This window comes from Rhincodon typus, chromosome 12 (assembly GCF_021869965.1).
Source record: "Rhincodon typus isolate 14 chromosome 12, sRhiTyp1.1, whole genome shotgun sequence".
NCBI lineage: Eukaryota > Metazoa > Chordata > Chondrichthyes > Orectolobiformes > Rhincodontidae > Rhincodon > Rhincodon typus.
In genome coordinates this window covers 25,397,604-25,421,616 of record NC_063343.1, presented here as the reverse complement: position 1 = coordinate 25,421,616, position 24,013 = coordinate 25,397,604, and the positions used below count along the sequence as shown (strand labels likewise).

General features: G+C 37.9%; 1 protein-coding gene across 2 annotated transcripts in view; it reads right to left on the bottom strand.

Moving 5' to 3' along the window:
- Positions 1-352: 352 nt before the first annotated feature.
- Positions 353-24,013, bottom strand: part of stk10 (serine/threonine kinase 10) — a 99,630-nt gene continuing 75,969 nt past the window's right edge. Inside the window, exons 13-19 of one of the 2 annotated variants that reach the window (XM_048603607.1) lie at positions 18,491-18,583; positions 13,403-13,532; positions 11,737-11,861; positions 8,822-9,010; positions 4,185-4,310; positions 2,960-3,073; positions 353-998 (exon numbers count right to left, since the gene is read on the bottom strand). In XM_048603607.1, coding sequence (XP_048459564.1) covers positions 861-998; positions 2,960-3,073; positions 4,185-4,310; positions 8,822-9,010; positions 11,737-11,861; positions 13,403-13,532; positions 18,491-18,583 — 915 coding nt within the window. In that variant the 3' untranslated portion in view covers positions 353-860. The remainder of the gene's footprint in view (positions 999-2,959; positions 3,074-4,184; positions 4,311-8,821; positions 9,011-11,736; positions 11,862-13,402; positions 13,533-18,490; positions 18,584-24,013) is intronic. The other variant, XM_048603608.1, reaches the window with a different exon arrangement.

Here is a 24,013-nt window from a genome sequence, read left to right as displayed (position 1 = left end):
ATAAAAATTGGGTAAGCATCCAATTGCTGAACACTGCTCAGTGAGACAAAGAACGGAAGTGAAAATCAATACACTTGTTTTAAATTAAAAAAAAAACAAACAAACATTCACCATGCTTCATTCCTGCTGCATTGCTTTCATTTGTTGGTGTTATTCTATCTCCTATGTGAGATAATTCCACTTGCAGTTGCTGAAAGTTGTCCCTAAGGGAATCTCTGAAACCAACAAGTATAGCAAAGATTGAAAGTGAAAGGTCTTCAACCTGCAGGATAATACTCAAGTGGAGCTATTGGCATCAAGTTGATGATGTGGGCTTCTGGACAAATAGTGAAGTCAAACAAACAACAACCAATGCAGTAGATTATAATTTTTATTGGCAGTTTTTTTTTTATTAAACACAGTGGTTCACTCGAAGAGGACTTTTTTGTTGAATCCGATTCTTCATTAAGCCATTTTGGTATTAAGAATATTTAGTAAAAATTTATTTTTGATAATATGAACTAAATAACATCTCTTTAAAAAAACTTGCTTTATAATCTCTATTATCTTACTTGGTTAGCTGGTCACGTACAGACAAGGAAGCTCTGAAAAACAAGAATCTAGAAGTCGGTACAAAAAGAGTGTCCCTCAACTAAAGAATACTTTTGTACATCTATGTGAGCGTACAGTTTATCCATCACTAAGTCCAGGATAACATCGAAGGATTCGTTTTCTGAGATGTTAGTAGTAAATATAGTATTTCCCTCCCTCCCAAATCAGAAAACAGTAATACAATTTCAGTTCAGAAAATATAAATAAAAGACTTGTTCACATCTTTGTAGTCCTGCATTCCTGGAGAAGTAGTAAAGTCCTTATCTTCTTTAGGATGACTCTGAAGTAAAAGGGAAAAATTTGGCAACCTTGATTGGAGAACTTGGACTCTGACACTCTGCTTCTTCACTAATTTTAAAGAAGACCTCCTGGTCTTTCTTTTTCTGGGTCAGCTCCTCTTCCAAAGCCTGCAGCAAACACATCACTATGAAAACTGGCCTAAATATTCAAGTGCTAGCATTTAAAAAGACTTGAGGAATCAAGTTCTGAGTAGTAACCATGAGTAATATTGTACAATGTCACGCTTACTTAATCTATGAAATTAGAATTTCTTCATTGTAATTACACAGCAGTGGACCAAATTCTTAACTTTAAAAATCAAACTTGTTAGCATATGATAGTGTGATAATGTGGTACATTTTAAACCCAAATAAAGGAGCTAAATAAATGCAAATATTAAAAACCGTAGTTTGATGCAAAAAAAAAATCATCTCCAGAAACACAGCAAATAGGAATAGACCATTCAGCCCTTCAAGCCTGCTCTGCTATTCAACATGATCATGACTGATCATCCAACTCATTAACCTGCATGCCCTTCTACTCCAAGCCCTTTGACCCCTTTAGCCCAAAGAATGATATCTAGCACCTTCTTGCAAATATTCAATGTTTTGGTCTCAACTGCTTTCTGTGGCACAGAATTCCACATTCAAATTAAGGACTGTATTTCAAAAATATCTGTGCCTTGTTATTCCTCTTAAATTATGTGCCTCAAATGTCTAACAGTGAATTGAAATAATGAATAAACTCTGGAGTAAAATACAAAACAAAAAATGCTGGGAATATTTTTTAAGTTAAGAGGTCTTGTAGTACTGTGGGAAAAGAGCAAGAAGCTTCAGTGCCAGACTTGATGGCCGAAGAAAGCGTGCTCATAACAAAGCTAAATAGGTTGAGTGTCAAGTTCTAAATCCTGTAACATGCACCAATGGGCAAGCAGTCATGAGGAGAAAGAGATTCATGATGGGAAAAAACTGGAAGCTTTACCATCCATAGCCCAAGTCTACAAGTAAAGTATCGCTGCCTGCCAGGATCATGCCAATGTTCAGGTTTCAAAACAGGGTTATAGTGGGAAGTATAGGAAGCACTTCACTGTAGCTGCTTCAAGAGCAGCTGCTGGTTCAGTCAAAGTGCAGCTTCTAGTGGGGCATTTATACAATGCTACCACTTGAAATGGAATAAATGCAGATAAAAGAAGAAATGAAGATTTATTTTTGAGAGGGGCAAGGGAATTGTCCTGACATACTGAATTACATTTATCTTTCTACTATTTCAAAAGCAAAACAGCTTGGCTGATAGTTTGTTTCACTCGTGTTTGCGAGATTTCACTGCACAGGAAAAGTCATTGGCTTTGATGCAATCTGGGACATCCATGAAAGTTGTTGTGTAAATCAAAGTTCTTTTTATCTTTATCCTAGTATGATGGCATTCTTGATCCTGCTAAAATACCTTGGAATACAAATTGTTTGAATTTTTTTGGGCACTGCTCTCACTGCACATCAAACTTCGACTGCAGATGAAAACGCAGCCCTGATCCCACGTCTGGCCTGCAGCAACTTAACATTGGGAGAAGCATTAATTGCTTTAAGGTATAACTCCCTTTCTTGGGTGTAAGCCTGGTCTTAGACAGCCACTGTCTGGTACACGAGCAGTCCCAATACACCAAAGGAGGACAGGAAAATTCCTGGTGAGTAAAGTACTGGTGGCAGCAGGCCAAGGCCTTAATTGGCCACTCAAGGACCTCAAGATAGAGGCCCATCACTTTCTGCAACTTCCGTAAAATTTCAGGTAGGTCAGGGATGGTAGAAAGGGCACATGCTGGCTTTTATGTGCACCCTTCACACATCTGTGCCACTGTACATCGGAAGTCAGACATAACATCAGTTTTTCCCTAAGCTGTTGCTTAATAAATGAAAGCCACAAAGCTACTTGACACAAGCTTGTTTTGATTACAACAGCATGTACAGATGAACTATTGGATATAGGAGTGGTTACCAACTTTCACTTCTTAAAAAAGGTAAATCATACAGAAATGAGCAAGACTTAGCCATGAGCAATTTTTTTTGCATCTTTTTGACTGTTCATAATCACTTACTTTCTTCCTTGGCCGGAGCTTCTCGTGCCATTCCTTGAGTTGCTGGTTATGGTTTTCATCAAGTGCTTTTAACTTTTCACTCTCGTGTTCAATCAGAAGATGGCACTTTTCATTCTGAAGAATTAATGATAATTAAATTACTGCAGCTGATCAATTGCCACCTGATTATTTACATTACCAAAGCACTATTAAAAAAGTTTCACACGATTGAATTCTCAGCTATTGACAATTTGCTACTGATAGTTGAAAGTAAAGCAAATGTATACACAACACAGGGCATTCCATTTAGCATCTCCAGGGTAACAGATACAATTATTTAATTAAAAGGATACAAGTACAATGAAAAATGATTAATTCAAGGAACAACTGTGCATTACCATCATAATATTGGTCATATTGGGTGTTAAATTATGTTGGGTGTTAATTCCTGTAAGAATACTTAAGGGAAAATTACTGCCAAGTCCTATTAAGATCTGTACAAACTGGATAGCTGTTCATAGTAGCCTCAAAAATTAGAAACACAACTTAAGAAAATCTCAAAAGTTTACATTAGGTACAAGTGTCTTCAATTTGTGATTCAAATAAAAGCTTTACAGGGCTACCTGCAGGAATCATTAAATAGAACTAACAGCAGGTTCAGTTTTGACTCTACAGACTTCATTGCCCTTACAGCACACATTGATTAGCTGTTTTAATTCTTAGTTCAGCCATTTGCTCATTTATTTAGATAGCTTACAGTGCTATTTTTCTAGACAGGGGACTTTTTTTTTTAAAACATCAAATTTACAAAAATCACAAAAAAAGACTGCCAAAATTCACCCAAGACGATGGATTAACATCAGGAACGAAACAGATTTGTTTTAAAATTTGCACCTAAAGCCGATGACAACGATAGCCACTAGTACTAATGACTGTACAAAAATTGTGCAGTTAGCACATTATCAGAATGAAAGAGCATCTTATAGTCATTACAGAAAGTGAACATTCTACTTTCACCTGAAACAGCATGAAAAAACTGGAATTTAAAAACAGCAAAATCAAATAACCAGGAGATTGACAAAAGGTCATCGACCTGAAACACTAACACTGATTCTCTCAGCAAATGCTGCCAGACCTACTGGGTATTTCTAGCACTTTGTTTTACAATGTTATAATGTTCTTTATACAGAAAAAAAAAAACTGATAAGTGTACAAGAAATCTTGCAGCAAATGTTTTTTCCATTACCTGTAGCTGCTGGAGTTCCTGGATGTTATTATCACATGTGTATTGCATGTCTTTCATTTGGGTTTCATGTTTTATTTGTTGGTTTTGCTTTTCCATCTTTTGCCTCTTCTCTTCTTGCAGTCCAAACTGTTTTGGTAAATAACAGCATGGCATAAATGAGAGAACAAGTTATGTGAATATCATATGGCACTGAATAGAGGATCAGACAAGTGGTAGAGGAGACTGAACATCATATTCAGCTTGTCGAGTTACTCAAACAGCATATTGTCCAGAAAATGGAAGTACTAGTTGATTACTTAGCTTTGCTGGGACACCTCAATTCCTTGAATAGAGGCATTTTCCATGTACCACAGGCACTTCTGGAATTTATACACCATTCATCACTGAATTAAGAAATAAAGAGAGATGCAGATTCCTATGGTACATGGAGAATATGGAAGAACTGCTCTTGTTGACCCATGTCAATGTGTCAAATTGTCAAACTAAAGTAATGAATAAGCTGAAATCTTTTACACTTCCACCGAAACCTGCTCAAAAACGGTGGTTCAGTGGTTAACACTGCTGCCCCACAATGCCAGAGACCCGGGTTCGATTCCACCCTTGGGCAACCACCGTGTGGAGTTTGCACATTCTCAGTGTCTGCATGGGTTTCCTCCAGGTGCTCCGGTTTCCTCTCTCAGTCCAAAGACGTGGAGGCTAGCTGGATTGACCATGCTAAATTGCCCATAGTGTTCAGGGATGTGTAGATTAGGTGGGATGCTCAGAGGGTCAGCAATGGACTTGTTGGGCCGAAGGGTCTGTTTCCACACTGTAGGGATTCTATATCTATGATGATTCTCAGATTTTTCTAACTTCAGTGACCAAAACCACTAATCCCACATTATATTTCTCTTGTAAATTACACACGTCTGATTAGTTTTCTTTCTTGTAGTCCTAAATTTTAACTGATAAATTCCAGGTGCAAGCTCAAAAGAATGAAGTATTGTTTTTTTTAAAAAAAAAAAACAAACAGTTTCATGGTCTGTAGGTTGCTCTTCCAGAAAACTGGTTTACACATTCATAGTTGGACCTGCAAACGTAAGTTTGAGTTCCGAATTTAGGACAGCTTACTGCAATTATACTGGGTTTTGCCAAGACCGCACCTGGAGTTCTGCATGCAGTTTTTGGTCTCTCTGTATAACAGAGGATATACTTACCATAGAGGAAGTGCAGCGAATGTTCACCAGGTTGATAGCAAGAACTGCGTAACTGTCCTATGAGGGGGGAGTGGCTTGATTTAGCTGAGTTTAGAACAATGAAAGGAGATCTGATTGAAAAGTAGAAAATTCTAGTAGGGCTGGACAGACTGGATGCAGGAAGATGTTTTCTCTGGTTGCGGAGTCTAGAACTAGGAGTCACAGCTTCAAGATACGGGGTAGGCCATTTCGGACTAAGATGAAGAAACACTTGTTGAAAGTGGTCAACCTGCAAACCTCTCTACCAGAGAAGTTTGTGGAGGCCAGATTCAAGAAAAAGATTAATAATTGTTTAGATTTCAAAGGTGACAAGGGGAATGAGAGAAAGTGGCACTGAAATAGAGAATCAGCCAAATGGTGGAACAGACTTGACAGGGTGAATGGCCTATTCTTGCTCTTTTTTCCTACGTTTCTAGGACAAAGATAAAAACTAAAAGTTCTGCTAGACAGAAAATAAATGTCCAGCTTTATAAATTTTCAACACTCAGACAAATAAACTTGGAGCAGGCCCATCAGCCCTGCCATTCAGTAAAACTGCAAGTGATCAAATTGTGGTGTAGGAGTGAATAATTAGTATCAATAATTAATAACTTTTACTAGAATAAGCAAGCGAGGAACTAAATTATATTTGCGTGGTTAGTTGCAAATAGTTTTGAGGAAGAATGCCATACTGCTTGGTCAAAAGCAAAGTTTATGGTTTTATTGTTATTTAATGGCTCAGGCTAATATTAACTTAGGCTAACAAATGAGCATGCTTTTGAAGTGGACAACTTTTGCTCAAATATAGCACTATGTTTTAAAACATTGAGTTTTGTAACTTTGTAACAGGCTTATGGGTGTATTCGTGCATATGTATATATTACTTTGGATTAGGTTCTATAGCGACTTCCAGTTGCTTTGAACTTCTTAGTTGGGATATGTAGGAATGATAGCTCATCACTAGGTGGTAACACAACACTTCCTGAGGTGGGTGAATAAATTACCTCAATGGGGCCATGTTATCTTGGTTAAAAATATAAGGAATTGCTAAAACAGAATCATACAGTATAGAAGAGGCCTTTCTGCCCATAAAATCTGTAAATAAACTATCCACACTGAACCCATAACCTTGAATGTTATGACACTTCAAGTACTCATCCAAGTACTTTTAAAGATTGAGGTTTCCCACCTCAACTACCCTCCCATACAGTTCATTCCAGACCACCACCATTCTCTGGATGAAAACATTTCTCTTCAATTTCCCTCTAAATCTTTTGTTTTCACTTTAAAATTCTGTCCCTTTGTTATTGATCCTTTGACTTTCTATTCACCTTGTCCATAGCCCTCAACTTTACATACCTCGATCAGGGCCTCAACTTTTGTTGTTCCAAAGAAAACAGCCCAGCCTCTCATTAGGACAAGCTGTCAAAGGGATATTGTGATTGCAATATCAAAGAATGAACTAGGGAAAGACAGTAGGAAATGATATCACCAAATGAACATTACTTTTAATGAAATAATGAGGAATTGGGATATACAGTTGAGCAAATCCAAGATTGACCATGAACTGTAATAAGCCTTTTGGAACGGAGGATCCTTCTGAACACAGACAGCAAACAATGGCTAGATGGTGGCCTGGGGTTTTAGTGACCCACTGTACATGAAAGAAGATCAAACAAAGGAGGAGATCTTCAATCACTCAACAGAACAAGGGATTTGTGCCTAGCTAACCAATGTTCCAAACTGGCATCCCAACCTGAATAGGCTGAAAACTACTCATTTTATTAAGTATCATTTCTTTTGTACTTGTTATGATAAACTTAAATTCTATTCACACCTGGCATGGGTCTTGACAGGAATCAGTAAACTTTAGATTGGCACTCCAACTTGGTCTTTAATTGCAAATAATGAAGGTCTTACAATGAAAGTGCACCCCAAAAATCTTTGTGGCTTCAAATCCACATTCCTACCCACCCTCATTACCTTTTTACTCCCTTCTTAGTCAAGAATCTATCTACCTCTGCCTTAAAAATACTCAGTGAATTTGTGACCACTGCTTTCCAAAGAGAGTCCTAAAGACTGACTTCAGAAAAAGTCCTTATCGGCATCTTTAATGGGAGACTCCTAATTTTTAAAATTGTATTTCCTAATTTTAGTCTCTCCCAGCAGAAAAGTCATTTTTGCATCCACTGTCACGGACATAGGTTCAGCCTATACAATTTACCCTCTTCCATAAAACAGAGGAGCAGAAGTAGGCTAATTGGCCCATCAAGTCGCTTCACTATTCAATGAGATCATGACTGACCTGATAATGCTTTCCTGCCTTTCCCTAAAGCCTTATTTAACCTCTTTATCACTTTGTAACACTATGTCCTCTTCATAAACTTACTTTCTGACCAATCTTTGTATTAGTTGCAAATTTAGCAACTGTACATTTGATTCTTTCATCCTAATTATTTATATAATCACTGATATGGACTGTAAATAACTGGCACTCCACTTCTTATGTTACACCCTGAAAATAACTCATTTATGACTGCCCCCTGCTTCCTATTAGTTAGCCAATTCACGATCCATGCTAATGAGTTACACCCATACTGTGAACTCTCAAGTATTTAACATTGTCATGGTAGTTTGGAAACCCAAATACAATAAGTTCACTAGTTCCCTTTATCTGTGTTTCTTGGGACATTCACACTGACCCTTAATAAATAATTTCCCTTTCAAATAAATTATTTTCCCTGAAAATAATAAAGCCAGCAAGAATATTTAAAATGTTACAAGATATTTTCAAGCTTTCAAGATCTTAAAGGAAACCAGCAAGTGGATTAAAAAAAATTGAGGTATCTATGACTAGTCAGTGTCTATAAATAATGGGCCAGACTGTAACACTGGTGAAATGGGATAGCAGTGACACTAGGAAACATTTGTTCATACCTCTAATGCAAGCAGCTTGACAGGTTTTGGTGATTGGCCACATATCCCAGACCCTGGAAAGTTGGTAACTGCAGCAGAGTGAGAAAATTAAGGGCAAAAGACCTCGATTGAGGGCCAGGTGGAACAGATATGGTTCCCCTGCCCTCACTTATTCTTGCCACAAATGAAAAGCCTTCAGTGCTTCCTCCTCACTCAGAATCAGATCTACTTGATCTTGTGACCTCCTCTGGAGTTCCCCAGCAGACTCCAAATCAATCCAGGATCAAATCAAGATGACATCCCACTTGGGGATCTGTCATAGTTAAGCATTACACCATTTGAAACCACACTGACCCAGCAAGCTGCCTATTGAATTTTCCATTATTTTAAAACGGAATAAATCTGTTTTGTATATTTATGCAAGGGTTTTTTATTTGCCTTTTGTATTGACAGCCTATCAGAAGTCAGAAAACAGCACCTACTACAATAATGGAGATTACGTCATACCTGTTTGATTTTTTCTCGGTCTTCGGTGTGACTCCCCGTAGAGTTAATGCGCAGACTCTTCTTGTACATCACCATTCTGGTCTTCCCTTCACTTCTTTGGATTTTGGGAAGTCTGTTCTTTTCCTGTTGTTGTCTGATCTTTAGCTGCTCAATCATTCGCTGATTGTAACGCTGCATTTGCTCTAATTCCTTTGGCCGTATAAAATAAATGAAGGGAGAAAGTATGTAGGTAAAATGCAATTTTGCCAAAATTCACTGCAGGAAGTTGAATAGATCATTGACCATACAATTAAAGATAAATCTGTTCCCTTACAATAGTCTAGAATGTGCTCTCCTGCCCTGCATCAACAACTAGATATTCTCCCTCTTGTTCTCCAGATGCCAAATCTATCTTAAGGCACTACGCCATATTGAGTTTCCAATATTTCATTTAAGTGGCTCCTCTTCACCGGAGGGATCAAAACCAGGTCTGCAATAAATTAACCAACCCAAAACAGCTTTACAGCTAAAACTGATCATGTTCTCACTGCAGGATATTCCAGCAAGTGTTATAGCTAGTTACACTGAGTTGGATAATGCTTTTTGCTTCTAGACCTTGGACCAGTATGGCCATTTGGAGTGCCATTGTTATGCATTTTAAAGAAGTAGAAACTTCAAGATCTATAGGACTCATATCCACGCAAGCAGGTAAGCCTTCAGTTGTGATAATGACTCCGATCACTTGCCTGTTCTGAGCCAGAGACCAGGACAGATAAAATAAGTGGAGGGACTCAACACTACTTCCCATCATTTAGTCAATTAAAAATTATCAGATTATACATGCTGGTCGAAAGTGTGCCAATTAATGTATTGACAGTCCATGTTTTGATTTGAATGATATATCCCGCAAATATAAAATTCTAATAATGACAGCAAGAACAATTTATTCATTTTTAACATTATAATTGTAGAATTGGTAAAAAAAGAGACATTTCATGTAATTGTAAATATTATTTAAGTCTTAATAAGCATTACATAAACATTCATTTTGGAAGGTCAAATTTGAATGCAGAATACAGGGTTAATGGCAGGACTCTTGGCAGTGTGGAGGAACAGAGGGATCTTGGGGTCCACGTCCATAGATCCCTCAAAGTTGCAACGCAAGTTGACAGGGTTGTAAAGAAGGTATAAGATGTGTTGGCTTTCATTGGCAGGGGAATGGAGTTTAAGAGCCATGAGGTTATGCTGCAGGTTTATAAAACCCTGGTTAGACCACGCTTGGAATATTGAGTTCAGTTCTGGTCGCCTCATTATGGGAAGGATGTGGATACTTTAGAGAGGATGCAGAGGAGATTTACCAGGATGCTGCCTGGACTGAGGGAGTTAGGGCTTTTTTCATTTGAGTGAAGAAGGATGAGAGGTGACTTGATAGAGGTGTACAAGATGATGAGAGGCATAGATAGAGTGGATAGCCAGAGGCTTCTTCTCAGGGCGGAAATGACTGTTACGAGGGGGCATAATTTTAAGGTGATTGGAGGAAGGTATAGGGGAGATGTCAGAGGTAGGTTCATTACACAGAGTGGTGGGCGTGTGGAATGCGCTGCCGGCAGTGGTAGTGGAGTCAGATACATTAGAGACATTTACGTGACTCTTGGATAGGCACATGAATGATAGTATAATGTAGGGTAGTTTGATCTTAGTAGGATAATAGGTACTGTGCTGTACTGTTCTATATTCTATTACGTCTATTGAAAATGGATTGATGGTTACAAAACTGAATACCGTAACAGGCAAATTTGTCAAAATAGTACAAACAAATTCCAAAACAGAATGACTAAACCAAGTCTACAAACTCTCTAGAAATACAGAAATGGTGTCTCCTAGGGATATTTTGGACATATCATCTTTGGAAGGCATTCTCTTATAGTAGGTGGCAATCCTTTCTTTAAATTCCTGCTATTGAATATTGTAATTGTTAGCAATATACATAAAAATTGCTAGTTTATGATTTGGGATCTCCTGGACAAAGCAATCCAGAAAGAATTCAAACTTATGTGCACAAGCTCTCGCATTCACAGGTGAATTATACTGTAGATTTCCACTTCTAAGCGGTCTATAGGAACTGGAAATGCTAATTTCAGCAGACAGGAACTAAGTGTATGCTATTTTCAACTCAGGAACTGACTGAATGACTTTATTCAGTGGGATTAGCTCAGATCAAAGAAATAGCTTCCAGTGATCGGGTGCTAGTGAACTGTCCAAATTTTGAAATTCAATCTACGTTTATTTGCTCCATTATCATCCTTTTTTCTGTTAAAATAAATACTCAATATATACCAGATTATGGTAGAGGCAATTTAGCACCAGTTCCTTTCCTGAAAATTTTGACATTATTGGGGACCTTTGTGGGTGTACATACCAGGAAATGATCAATAGCTGAAGGGTCACCCGAGGTCTGGTTTTGTAGAGTGGATGGAAAGTGGGAAGGAATGTAGTAAGAGGCTATCAATACAAGATCATCAGCAAGGAATTCAAGAAGAAACTTCTTTACCCAAAGAGTGACAAAAAATGGAACCTCCCATCGCAAGGAATGGTTGATGCGAGCATTATAAATGCATCTGAAGGGAAGGTAGACAAACTTTTGAGGAAGAATAGAATAGATGGTTGCTATGATAGACTTGAATGAAAAAGATTGAAGATAGTTTGAATGGAGTATAAAGACTGGCATGGATTGCATCATGTGATCGTGTCATATATTCAATGTAACATTTTTAGAAAAGGAAAGGCGATTAAACAAAAACTCTTCCAAAGTAGGCTGAAGATTGGTAAAATTCATTGATCATGTGGATTAAAACAGTTCTGTCTTTGTGGACAAAAAATATTTCGGTCTTTTAGGGTCTGATGTGCCTTTTTCAATTTTGAACCAGCTCCTTTACCTTTTCGTGTTTCTTCAGCAACTGATGCCTTTGCAGGGAGTATTGATCCTTCAGCTGCTGCTTGAGGAACTGATGTTTCTCTTGTAGATGGTGCTCCTCCATCTCCCAGAAAGCAGCCTCCCTATCTGCACCGAGAAATGAACAGGTTCAAGAAGCTAAAATCAATGAATCCAATGTAATATATTTTCTTTCAGAGTGATATCAGTATCACATTATATCCTGATTCTAATGTAATTAAGATGACACAAGAACATATTTATACAGGTTGATTCATCCCTTTGACTCAGTTCAGTAAGCAGCAGCAGCAGCAGCAGCAGCAATCTTCCAAGACCACTGGCCAATATTCATGAAGTAGCATGGACAACGAGCATGATGTTTAAAAATATGTCTTAGCATCTGAAAACACTGACAAAGCTGCACTTTCCCTAATTTGTTTGGCTTTCCAAACCATCTTAGTGTAAATAAGCATCAGTTTTAACCTTGGGAGCGTGGATCAAGCAGGCAGAGGGCCAATAATGCAAATGCCTGGTTTGACCACTATTACCAAGGTGATACCTAGGTCAAGTAAAAATTGAAAGAACTGCAGATGCTGTAAATCAGGAACAAAAACGTAAGCTGAGCTTTTCCATCAACAGTGATACTGGGGTCAATTACATTAGCAATTAACAGTGCGGTCCTGACGTCCAGGGGAATTGACATGAATGGGCGATGGATTCCAGAGACTAGCAGGAATGCTTCCAGCTAGATAAGTATTGGTTTGAGAGAGAGGTAGGTGGTTTGGATGAAATCAATGTCAGAAAAAGGAGAAATACAATTTCTGCTCCTCTTGACTCAGAAGTATTCAAAATATAAATTTTCTGGCCTTATCCAATACCTTAACAAGCCAGCCTTCCCAAACATGAGTTGCAGTTGCACAAGTAATACATGCAAAAGTTAATATAAAGTTGGAGTCTGAATATCATCATTTTCAGGAATGTTTCATTGACGTACACAAACATCTGCCTATATTGAGTATTGCACACACTAACCAAAACGTACACATTAAACTGGAGTATGAGAGACTGAAGGGTGGACATGTACCATACTAACAATACTTTAAAGACCCTACGCACTATATTTTGGTAAAATATGGAGGATTAAAATTGGATCTATAATGTGGGACTGAAATACTTATGGGCCTGACTGATAGGCAAGTTCTCGTGTGAAGGTTTTAATAATAATCCAGAAAGTTATGCATGTGTGTTAAAGATAACCGAATATTCTGAATTCAATTTCACAACATGTGGTGCAATACAAACTCAGCTGTACTGTAAGTGTCTTTTTGATTACACAAGGGGGCATTGCAGTCAAAACATAAATTATACATAGAGTTTGGAGACTGGACCAGAGATGGTTCTGGTCTCAACTGCTGTAGTCACTCATTTGATAACTTCATTAAATCATTACAGAAGCTGGAGTTGTAATTTTCATGCAAATATCTGTAGACCCAGTAAACTTTGAAAAATCAGTCCAGCATGACTAATGTTTACATAAATTTTGCTCAGTATGGCCATTTGAAGCATTTGTTGTGGTATGTCTATTTAGTATTCTCACAAACCAAATTATTTTCATTCACATATATTTCAAAATACCAAGTTCAAATTATGACTCCAAGAAAGCCTCTTACCTCTCATTAGTTGCTGCTTCTTTGCAAGACACACCCTTTCCTGGTCAGAAATTTCCTTTTTGTTCTGTGAAATTATTTTTTTCAGTGCCATATCCAGCTCTTGGTGCTGTTTTGATTGAAACTCCTGCTCCTAGACAGTTGCACAATTGTTTTAGTGGAGTTAAATAGCCATCTAAATGAACCACTGGTAACTACATTAAGTTGTTTTTATCTCATCTCATCGATTATGAACCTCATTGTTTTGTAAAGTAATTAACAATGCACCAGTTGAAGTTCCCATGTCTTAAATCTCCAGGGTGCATGTTTATACTACCATCAGCTTCCAGTAATGACAGATGAACATCTGTGCAAAAAACAGCAAATGGCAGCTGATGTGAATAGTCACATTGAATAAGATAGATATTTATGGTCATTAAAAAGGAGTCATGAAAATTCCATCATCAGTTACACTGAAGATCCAAGGCACTGTATCATAATTTTTTTCCCCCTAAAAGAACATAAAATGTTTACAAAAGGAATTTTTGCACATTTAAACTAAATCCGAGCAAATGAGTTGAAATGTTGCTTAAATAACACAAAGCTAGTGAAAGTCACAGCTTTGTGTCTTTTGGTCCTTGTGCAGGAAAACAAAAATTTGACTGAAATATTCATATGTAGATATTAGGCAGAAGGGGGATAAACAGACGTGGGCCATAGCAAGATCCTGAAAGGTTTTGGTTTTGAATCCCCAATCATTAAACATAAATAGCTAAATGAGCTCAATATTCAAATTCAATGTTAAACAATTCACATAATACTGCAGCTTTTTTTCTAGTGTATGATGGAAGAATGAGCTAGTGAACATTAGATTTATTCACAGGAAGGGTTACTATGACTTTGGTACATCAAAAAAAACACAGAGTTGAAAACAGAAAATGACTGAGCATGATTCAAGTTTTTAAAATAATTAACTACTGTCAACTCTATAGAAATTCTGGGCAAATGAGTTCAAGAATGGAATTAAAGGACAAGGTCGAGGCAATTAATCAAATTCTGCAAAGAACATAATTCATTTCCAAATGGTACGCGCCAAAACAAACCCTTCAAAGATTTCTGTTCGTTACACTTCAGAGTTGAGAGTTTAACATCTTGGAATGTTTACCCATTGCACTTTCCGTCAATGTTTAGGGAGCTGGACATGGTCCAATGAGGAAATGAGCTCAATGGACAGCAGTCATTCAATATCTTACTTTAAGTGATTTAAAGGCACTAAATTTGCAAATACGTTACTTGGTAGCCAAAATATTGTTGCTACACAGAAGGGTATAAACACACTATAAACACAGCAAGACTTCAGTGGATCATAACATGGTAATTCATTAAATAAGGTTCAATAATTAAGGAAATATTCACATGATAATTAACCCAAAACTGTCATTATTGCTTTAAGGAGTTATCCCAAAATGCTCTCTTATTTCTGCTCCAATCTTTTCAGATAGAAAATTATGTTGAAAATTGCTTGCAGAACTCATTTGCCTATGTCCCGAATATAAAAACTGGCATAAAATGAGCACGTTTAGCAATACCACTATCTTTCTGGTTAATTTTTAGATGGCGGATAGCCGGACAGAGGCTTAAAGCAATAGCTAAGTTAGTCATTTTCTGACAGAATTGGTCAAAATGTCTTCCTTTTGTTGATTCTCCATAAGTGTATTTAAGTCAGGAATTTTCAGAAAACATTTTTTGAATAATACCTACAAAATGGTTCTTGTGGTTCTACACAATTATTGGAATTTACTGTTGAATTAGACCAGCTTTTCTAAAAATAGGGATATAAATTGCATTTTCTATTCACCAGATATGTTTCTTTACATAAATAGAAATAAAAATGTTTGATAATTATGAAACTTTTCTAAGAAAGAGGAAATAAGGCTAATGTCTGGCAATGGGACAAATTTGGCAATTTGCTGATATAAAGTGACTTAGTCTTGCTATACTTACATTTTGACAGTAAATCTGCACTAGCACATCACTGCTATACAAGCAAGTACTCATGAGAATGGTCAGGTAGGTGATAGGGAAGTTAGATAAATGATTGGCAGAGAGTTTCTGCAGATGCATCTTGGAATCAGTTATGAGTGAATCTCCTTGATCAAAAATGGCACAGGCATGTACTCATCTTGTAGATATGCTAGGGAATTTCAGGATAATATTTCAGCCAGTCGGGAGAATGTCCAGGTGGGGGCAGTGAATTAGGTCAGCAGAATTGGGCAAACCTAGGAAGGAGTGTTTGGGAAGCAGGTAGATAAGAATGAAAGGAAGGTGGATACCATCTTATGTGGTGACGTGCAAGTGTCGCTTATGAACAAAGTTTATGCCCACATAAGATAGTAGCCCCTCCCTTTTAAAAACTTTAGTAAATAGGCTACTGTTCTACACAGTACTCTGCTTTGATATGTAGGGTATATTAGTGGGGTAAATTGGCTTATTCACAGTTTCAATAGATCTGTGATTGTTTACATAAATGTGGGGCAGACTGCCCAGTTTAGCATCCATCTATCTTTAGCGTTAGGAAGGCAAACTCAAGGTGAAAGGTATTGGACATTGCACACTCCTCATTTTACTTGCCACTCACCAAAATAAAACTGTCACTGCATTGAAATACTTAGTTCATTTTGAAAAGAAAACTGGTTGAAAATACAGAGAAGTAATATAGAACTTAGTTTTATCAAAACCTTCACCTAAAGAAAGCAGCAAAAAAAGGTACAAGCCTTGAGGTGGAGCTCCACTTAGTACACCAAAGTTACAAAGAGTAGCATCCACCCAGGTATTAGTTACCTTATAGCATGAATGTGAGGGGTTCATACCCATCATGCAAAAACAAGATGAACCATAACCACATTATCAGGAACACAGGTAGAAAAAGAGATCTGAATATAGTTATGGAAACTCTTAAAGCCCATTCACCCAGATAAAGTAAAAGTTGGAAAGGAAGAGACAGCAAGATTTGACAGCAGACTGTGTGGTCCATTGATTGGCTCCCAAGCACGTTACACTGCATTCTAGTTGCAGTAATGATTATCCAAAAGCAGCAGATTTAAGAGTAACCATGCTCCTTGAAAAGAAAGCTGGCTCACATACTAGAGATAGTAGGAACTGCCGATGCTGGAGTCTGAGATAACAAGCTGTGGAGCTGGATGAACACAGCAGGCCAGGCAGCATCAGAGGAGCAGAAAAGCTGATATTTCGGGTCTGGATCTGAAACATCAGCTTTCCTGCTCCTCTGATGATGCCTGGCCTGCTGTGTTCATCCAGCTCCACACTATATTGGCTCACGTACTAGTTCAGTCAGCTACTGCTGCTAGCTCTGAACAAATTTAGAAATATTTAATATCTTACAGGGTAGTTGGAGTTACTTTAAAATTTTAATGGATGTAAAGTTATAAACATTGGGCAGAGAGTGTTGAAATAAAGCAACTGGTATCTGCTGTTGCCGTATGGGCAATACCGTTTTGCTTCCTTCCTTATTTAAACTGGTGAAATGTAAAAACAGGAGGCATTAAGAGTCAACTACAAGGGTATTGGAAATTGATTAGGTAACAAATTCCCTGCTCTGCAGGGCATTAGTGCAAGAGAAAAATTTTTAAAACGATAATCTGGGAACTTTTGGACCTTTTTTCAGTTGACAATTCAAATGATCAGCTTTTTTGAACCTAACTTCACTATTTAGAAGTAGGTTCTGAATTAGTGTCTGGAGTTAGTATTTCAACATAACTATCCCTCCATAGAAAAACATCCTTTCAAAACAAAAGTTAATGTTCCTTCTCAGAGAAGGAAAAATTTGGGCGTTTACTTAAATTAAAAATCATTGAAAAATACAGAAAAGCCCAGTAAATTAGGGACAGGAATCTGATATCAATACTAATATCTTACAAGTTACACCTTCCTATCAATTGCCACATTTTCAAGGCTTGGCAAGGAAATAGCATGTTTTATCTAACTTTGGTGTAGAGTATCCATAATGATTTTCGTTACTCCCACTCCTCCAATACTTCTTAAAATGCAATTTTCACTGCCTTCAGAACGGGTAAAGACGTTTCAAACCTTTTCAGATGATGTATAGATTCTTATTGTGAAATGTATCTAAAATGTACAAAATTAAACTGGTCTTCTCCATTAAAAGACTTGAAATTCCACTCCAAGATAATGAAATTAAATGGATAGATGATTGTTTACCCATATAAAGATTACTGGATAACTTTTAAACATACCTCAAAACACAAGGCTGTCCATTGTAGAAATGCATCTGCAATACACCAGTTCTTCAAATACAATAAAACATTCAAGTGTACATGGATAAATTATCCTCAAAGTAGACTTGTACAAAACTAATTGTTTTCTCAGAATCATAATTGGCACAGCAGTCAAACATTTCACACCCTGCCTGCAGATGACAACCTTGCTGTTGTTAATGCAATAAAACACATATCACACACAAAGCTTAAGCAAGTGGGTTATAAAAGAGCAGGATTCAACTTGGTTCTCCAAGCCAAGAATCCAATATTCCAGTGTTACCATTAAGGGTTGGTTCTGATCTATCTTGAATTTGTGCTAAATCCAGGTCTTCCATTTGCCTAAAGTAAAAGTCAGATTTCTTCATAGGACATTTCACTGGATCAAGAACTGAATTACATTTTCAAACCTATGCAAACTTCAGTGAAAGTTGGGTAAAAAACAAACTTAACCTATGGAAGGGTAATTTTGGCTCGTTCAGATTAAAAAAAACCCAGGGTATTGAAACATCAAAGGAGATCATTATTTCAAGTTTGTGACAACAAGACAATTGTTTTTGTCCTGAAAGAGGATTAATTCGGAAAAGAACATCCAAGTCTGCAGAGTGGGTTAGAACTGTAGATTTAGTTGCTAGACATTACTCCACTTAAAGAAAAATTAAGGAAAGCAAATTAAGAGAGTTTTGAGCAGCGGCTAGGTGAAAGAAGTGTAAGAGTCCAATGGGTTTTGGCCAATTCAACTCAAGAATGGCTGGAAGCAGCTTACGTATTCAATTTTAGGCCTTTCTAATCCAATGTTACTATTTACTGCTGCTACCTGTGTTTGTTTCTTCTGTGCAAATTCTCCCATTTTTTGTTTCATGCTGTCTCTGCGTTGGTTTCTGGGAAGTTTTTCAACTTCACTCTTTACCTAATGTACAACAAGAAAGTACATATTTAAACAGTTAATCTAATAATCTGCATTAAATGCAGAGATTTCAGGATCATGAACAAGAAAGCCCAAGCTATGCATGAATGTTATTTACTTGTGGCTAAGTAAAATAAATTGCAAAATTTATTTTGATTTTCCATTGCTTTGTAGATGATAGTCTGTTGTATTTCAGATTCCGGTCAGTCAACAATTCAATTAAAGCGCCTGGCTAGAATTGCACCCCAAAAAGGAAGGGGGATAAATTCAGCAATGACTCAGGAAGTCCCAAAAAAAAACAAAGTATCCTAAACCTTGTCCCATCCCTCAATAGACTTACACTTCTCATGCTGTAAAATCAGGACAGTGCATGATGGCAACCCACCCCTCAAACAGCAATCAATTTCCGAGTTGCATTAGAGCTAAACTTGTTGTGATGCATAAGTAGCAGTAAAATGGAACCATAATAAAACAACTACAGTAAAGGTGTTTCTTATTTAATGGACGTAGGTCCTGCAGAGAAAAAAATGCTTCAAAAAGTTGCTATCCTCCTAGAAAGGAAGTATTTCACAACCCACAGCTCCCGGACAAGATATAATCAACAATTGTCTGTTTTCTTTAATGTGTATAATTGCAACTTGTTTTAATGAAAAGCGTAATTACATGTTTCGGTTAATTACAGAAAAGGTACTGAACATTATTATGGGCTGAAAAACTTCCCAATAATCGTGTTTTTGAAAATCAGTCTAATTATACATGAAAGTTGAGATATGGACATTTTTCCAAAAACAAAATCACAAACCAAAATGAAGGGCCAAAGCCCACAGTGCATCTTGAATGAAGAGACTCGATGTGGTTGGAGAAGAGATTAAACTAGTAGTAATTAGTCAAAGTTGACACCCAAGTTGTTAAAATAAATGGACTGAAGGGCAACGAAATTGACAGTTTTGAAGTTGTTGAAATGAATGTAGCGAGAGATGTTGCATCGTCTCCACCTCCACACAATTACATAAAGAGCAGAGGAAGGACGAAAGAGTACTTAGTACAGTACTTTTGCAGCTCAATGGAAATATGTGAAACAGTCACATGCAGCCAATAGTCAAAGCAAGATAAAAATGAGAAATGCCAGAGGCAAGTAGTAGGTGATTACAGAACAAATCAGGTCTTCCTTTTCATACAATCTAAACATTAAATGGGTATAAGAGAACCTCTGCAGGGGAGAGAAACTCCTCTGCCATAACTACTACTTTATTAAAAAGAGTGGTCAGTGAAGATAGAATTTAAATATTTCAGAAAATGTTCATGAACACAGAAGAGAAGGGAACAGAAGAATAAGGGTCCCAGTAAATTAGAGTGGAAGTAGGCTCATGCGGAACACTATAATCAATTGTGCCAAACCATCTGTTCCAGTGCCATACATTTTGTGTGATTTTATTCATAGCTTTTGGATTGAAGAAACTGAAAAACAAAATATTTCAAAGATAGCTATCTTCCAAAGTTTGCATACAACCTGAATAAATGAATTAGTTCTTTTGCACAGTTTACAACTAAAGAGCCTCCCACATCTTTGTAACATAAGAGGTTGATCTCGGTGCAGGTGATAATACAAAGTGCAGAATCGGACACCATTCTTTTGCACTGTGTACTACACATCATTGCTTCCTGCACATGGGAAATTCTAGGACCAGAGGGAATAATCTCAAAGCAGGGGATCACCTATTTAAGACAGAGATGAGGAGTAATTCAATCTCTTAGAGGGTAGTGAATCTGTGGAATTCTTTGACACAGTGCTGTAGGGCTGACCAGTTAAGCACATTGAAGGCTGAGATAGACAGACATTTAAATCAGAAAGGGAAGCAAGGGTTTTGGGGATATGGTAAGAAAATTAGTTGGGGATTATCAGATCAGATCAAATAGATTACTTATGTGTCTACATCTTAAAGACACAGCCCTGTTTTATCAGCACTAATTTTTTGAGAGAGTCTCAAAGATTTTGCATTTTTTTATGGGAGCTATTGGGTGAAATGCTGCTCACAGAATCAAGTATCTAAATATTGGTAAGAATAGTTTCAATGACCGTATTATGGTATGTATAATAATTTTGCATGTTTCCTGCAAAGATGCTCAATTCCAAAACAGCACGAGAACACGAGGGGCTGCAACTTCTTAGAGTGGAGGCAAGCAGGGACAGCAGCTTCTGAAATAGCAGCTGCACAAAGAGCTGCGGGGAAGGGACAAAGAAACTTCACGAAGCAAGAAACTGAGAAAGGCAGTGACAACAGGAGATTAAAAAAAACAGAGAGAGAGCCCTTTTAACGTGTTTCTACCGGTCAGACGAAGGATTCAGTTGTCAATATCAATGACAGACAGGAGTGGGAAAGAGGTGCTGCTGAGGGATTATAAATAGCTTGGAGACAAATTAAAAAGTGGAACCACAAAAGATTATTACCTGAGCCACATGCAAATTGGTGTGGGTGCATTAGATTAGAGGTAAATGTGTGGCTCAGAGACTGACGAGAGAGAAATAGGTTTCAATTCATGGGACACTGGAATCAGAACTGTGGAAAGAAAGCCGTTGAGTTTTAATGGATTTCATTTTAACCACACCGTGACTAGTGTTGCAAAGTTGGAAGGCAGAACATTAGAATTTGATGATGGGGGGTGGAGGGGGGAAAAGAGTGCATGGTCCCTTTAAAAGATGATGTTTTTGTCCAGGCTTGCAGACTTAAAAAGGCAGATGCCCAGCAAGTTCCTGAAATTGAAACATTGCATCAAAAGGCTATGTGGTTAACAACCCAGGCAGTGGTTTGTTTTGTTGTTATGAAGGCAACCAGTTTGAAAATCAGTAAATTAATTTAAACCAGGCACTTTGAAACTAAAAACAAATTAAATATAAATCAGCAACTCATATTCCGCTTGGGAACCCTGCAGCCCAATGGTATCAATGTGGATTTCACAAGTTTCAAAATCTCCCCTCCCCCCACCGCATCCCAAAACCAGTCCAGCTCGTCCCTGCCTCCCTAACCTGTTCTTCCTCCCACCTATCCCCTCCTCCCACCTCAAGCCGCACCTCCATCTCCTACCGACCAACCTCATCCCACCCCCTTGACCTGTCCGTCCTCCCTGGACTGACCTATCCCCTTCCTAACTCCCCACCTACACTCACCTTTCCTGGCCCCATCCCCGCCTCTTCGACCTGTTTGTTTCTTCTCCACCTATCCTCTCCTCTATCCCTCTTCTATCCGCCTCCCACTCTCTCCCTATTTATTTCAAAACCCCCTTCCCCTCCCCCTTTTCTGATGAAGGGTCTAGGCCCGAAACGTCAGCCTCTCTGCTCCTATGATGCTGCTTGGCCTGCTGTGTTCATCCAGCCCTGCACCTTGTTGTCTCGGATTCTCCAGCATCTGCAGTTCCTACTATCTCTGATTAAATATAAATCTGATTGTTATGACAACATAGGACTAATCCTATTGTAAGAAATTAATAGGTCATCAAGGGTATAAGGGGGCATTTGCAAGTTAACAACCAGCAGCCCTAAAGAGAAAATCACTGGCTCTCAGAATTCTCTAAATTCTCAGAAAACCATCATTTTACTAAAGGTACAGCTGCACTCTTAGCTAATATTCAAGACGCATTCCAGACTGAGGATCAGTAGAGAAGGTGCAGAGCATTCTGGAAGACGTATCCTGAATGTAATCGAGATATTAAGTTTTAAATATTTTTATTATTAATTTGGTTTATATAAATGGGACTTGCATCTATTGGAACAGGGTACCATTAGAATTTTGTTTTATTTGGGATTAGTTAGTAGTTAAGGGGAATTGTTTGGTTTGTTAGTAGTTCTGTTAATTTGTTCACTGTTCGAGTTAGATAAATAAATTGTTATTTGCCGATTATACAAGGAGTGAACAGGATTTTATTTAACCACTCCTTTATAACAGATTGGGAGGTGAGAGACACACTTCTTCATAACAGATTATGAGGCAAGCCGTTCTAGACATTTCAGTTTTTAGTTGCCAGGAGGGCACACAACGCTTCATGGAGGAAAAGTTAACATAATCAAACAGAGTTAACATGGCTTTGTGAAAGGAAAATCATGTTTGACAAATTTACAAGATTTGGAGAATACAACAAGCAAAGTCAATAAAGGGGAACTGGTAGATATAGTGCATTTGGATTTTCAGAAGGCATTTGATAAGGTGCTACGCACAAGGTCATTATGTAAGATTGACCCCATGATATTAGGGTAATGTATTGGCATGGATGTGTCTTCTGTGTGTTAACCAATGCAGAGGTTGGATTAATTGTTTTTTTGCAGGTTGAAAAAATAAACCTAGTGCATTGCCACAAGGATCAGTCCTAGGGTCTCTATTTACAAACTAAATTATGACTTGGAGGATGGGGCAGATTGCAATGTATCCAAGCTTGCTGATGATACAAAAAAAAGGAGGGTATGTAGTGACAGAAAGAACACGAGGGTATGTAAATGGAGGACACAAATCTGCAAGGAGATATAGGTAGGTTGACTGGGTGGGCAAAAACTTGGAAGATGGATGGTAATATAGGAAAACACGGTCATGCACTTTCATCAAAAGAATTTCATCAAATGAAGAAAATCCAAAGAAGTCCAGCACCGAGGGATCAGAGAGTGTTCTTGTGCCTGCAACACAACACATTTGCATGCAGGCTCAGCAAGTAATTAAGGCAGCAAAGATAATTTTGGTCTTTCTGGCTAGGAAGTTGAGTTTAAAAATAGGGAAGTCTTGTTACAACAGTCCAGAGTGTTGGTGAGGCTACACCTGGGTGTAGTGTGTATACAGTGTTCATTCCTTCTATTTAAGAAGGGATGTACTAGCATTGGAGGCAGTTCAAATGAGATTCACTCAGCTGATTCATGGGAGCAAGGGATTAATTTAAGAATGGATAAAGAAGTGAAGCCTTGACACATTGGAGTTTAGAAGAATGAGGACTGATCTTATTAAAACACACAAGATTCTAAGTCGGCTTGATGGGATAGATATTGAAATGACGTTTCTGGTGAGGGGAGTATCTCAATTGGGGATATAGTTACAGAATAAAGGTGAGACTTAAACTGGAGATGCAAAAAAAATCTTCTCTTAGAGGGCAATGAATGCCTGGAATTTTCCAACCCAGAGGAAGTTAGAAACCTCATCACTGCAAAGTATTTAAGGAAGACAAATTTTTGAAATATTGAGGAGTTGAGGACGATGAGGTGCTGGCACAAAAGAGGAGTTGAGGCCTGGGGCTGATGAGTCATCAGCTTATAGAATGGTGGGCTAAGCTTGAGGGCCCAAACGGCCAACTGCTGCTCCCAATCCTTATGCTGTTTCGTAAAGAAGATCTAAACAGTTATGAACGCAATGCAGATGCAGGAGGATTAATTTGTGTGGGAATATGAACTATCCTCACTTA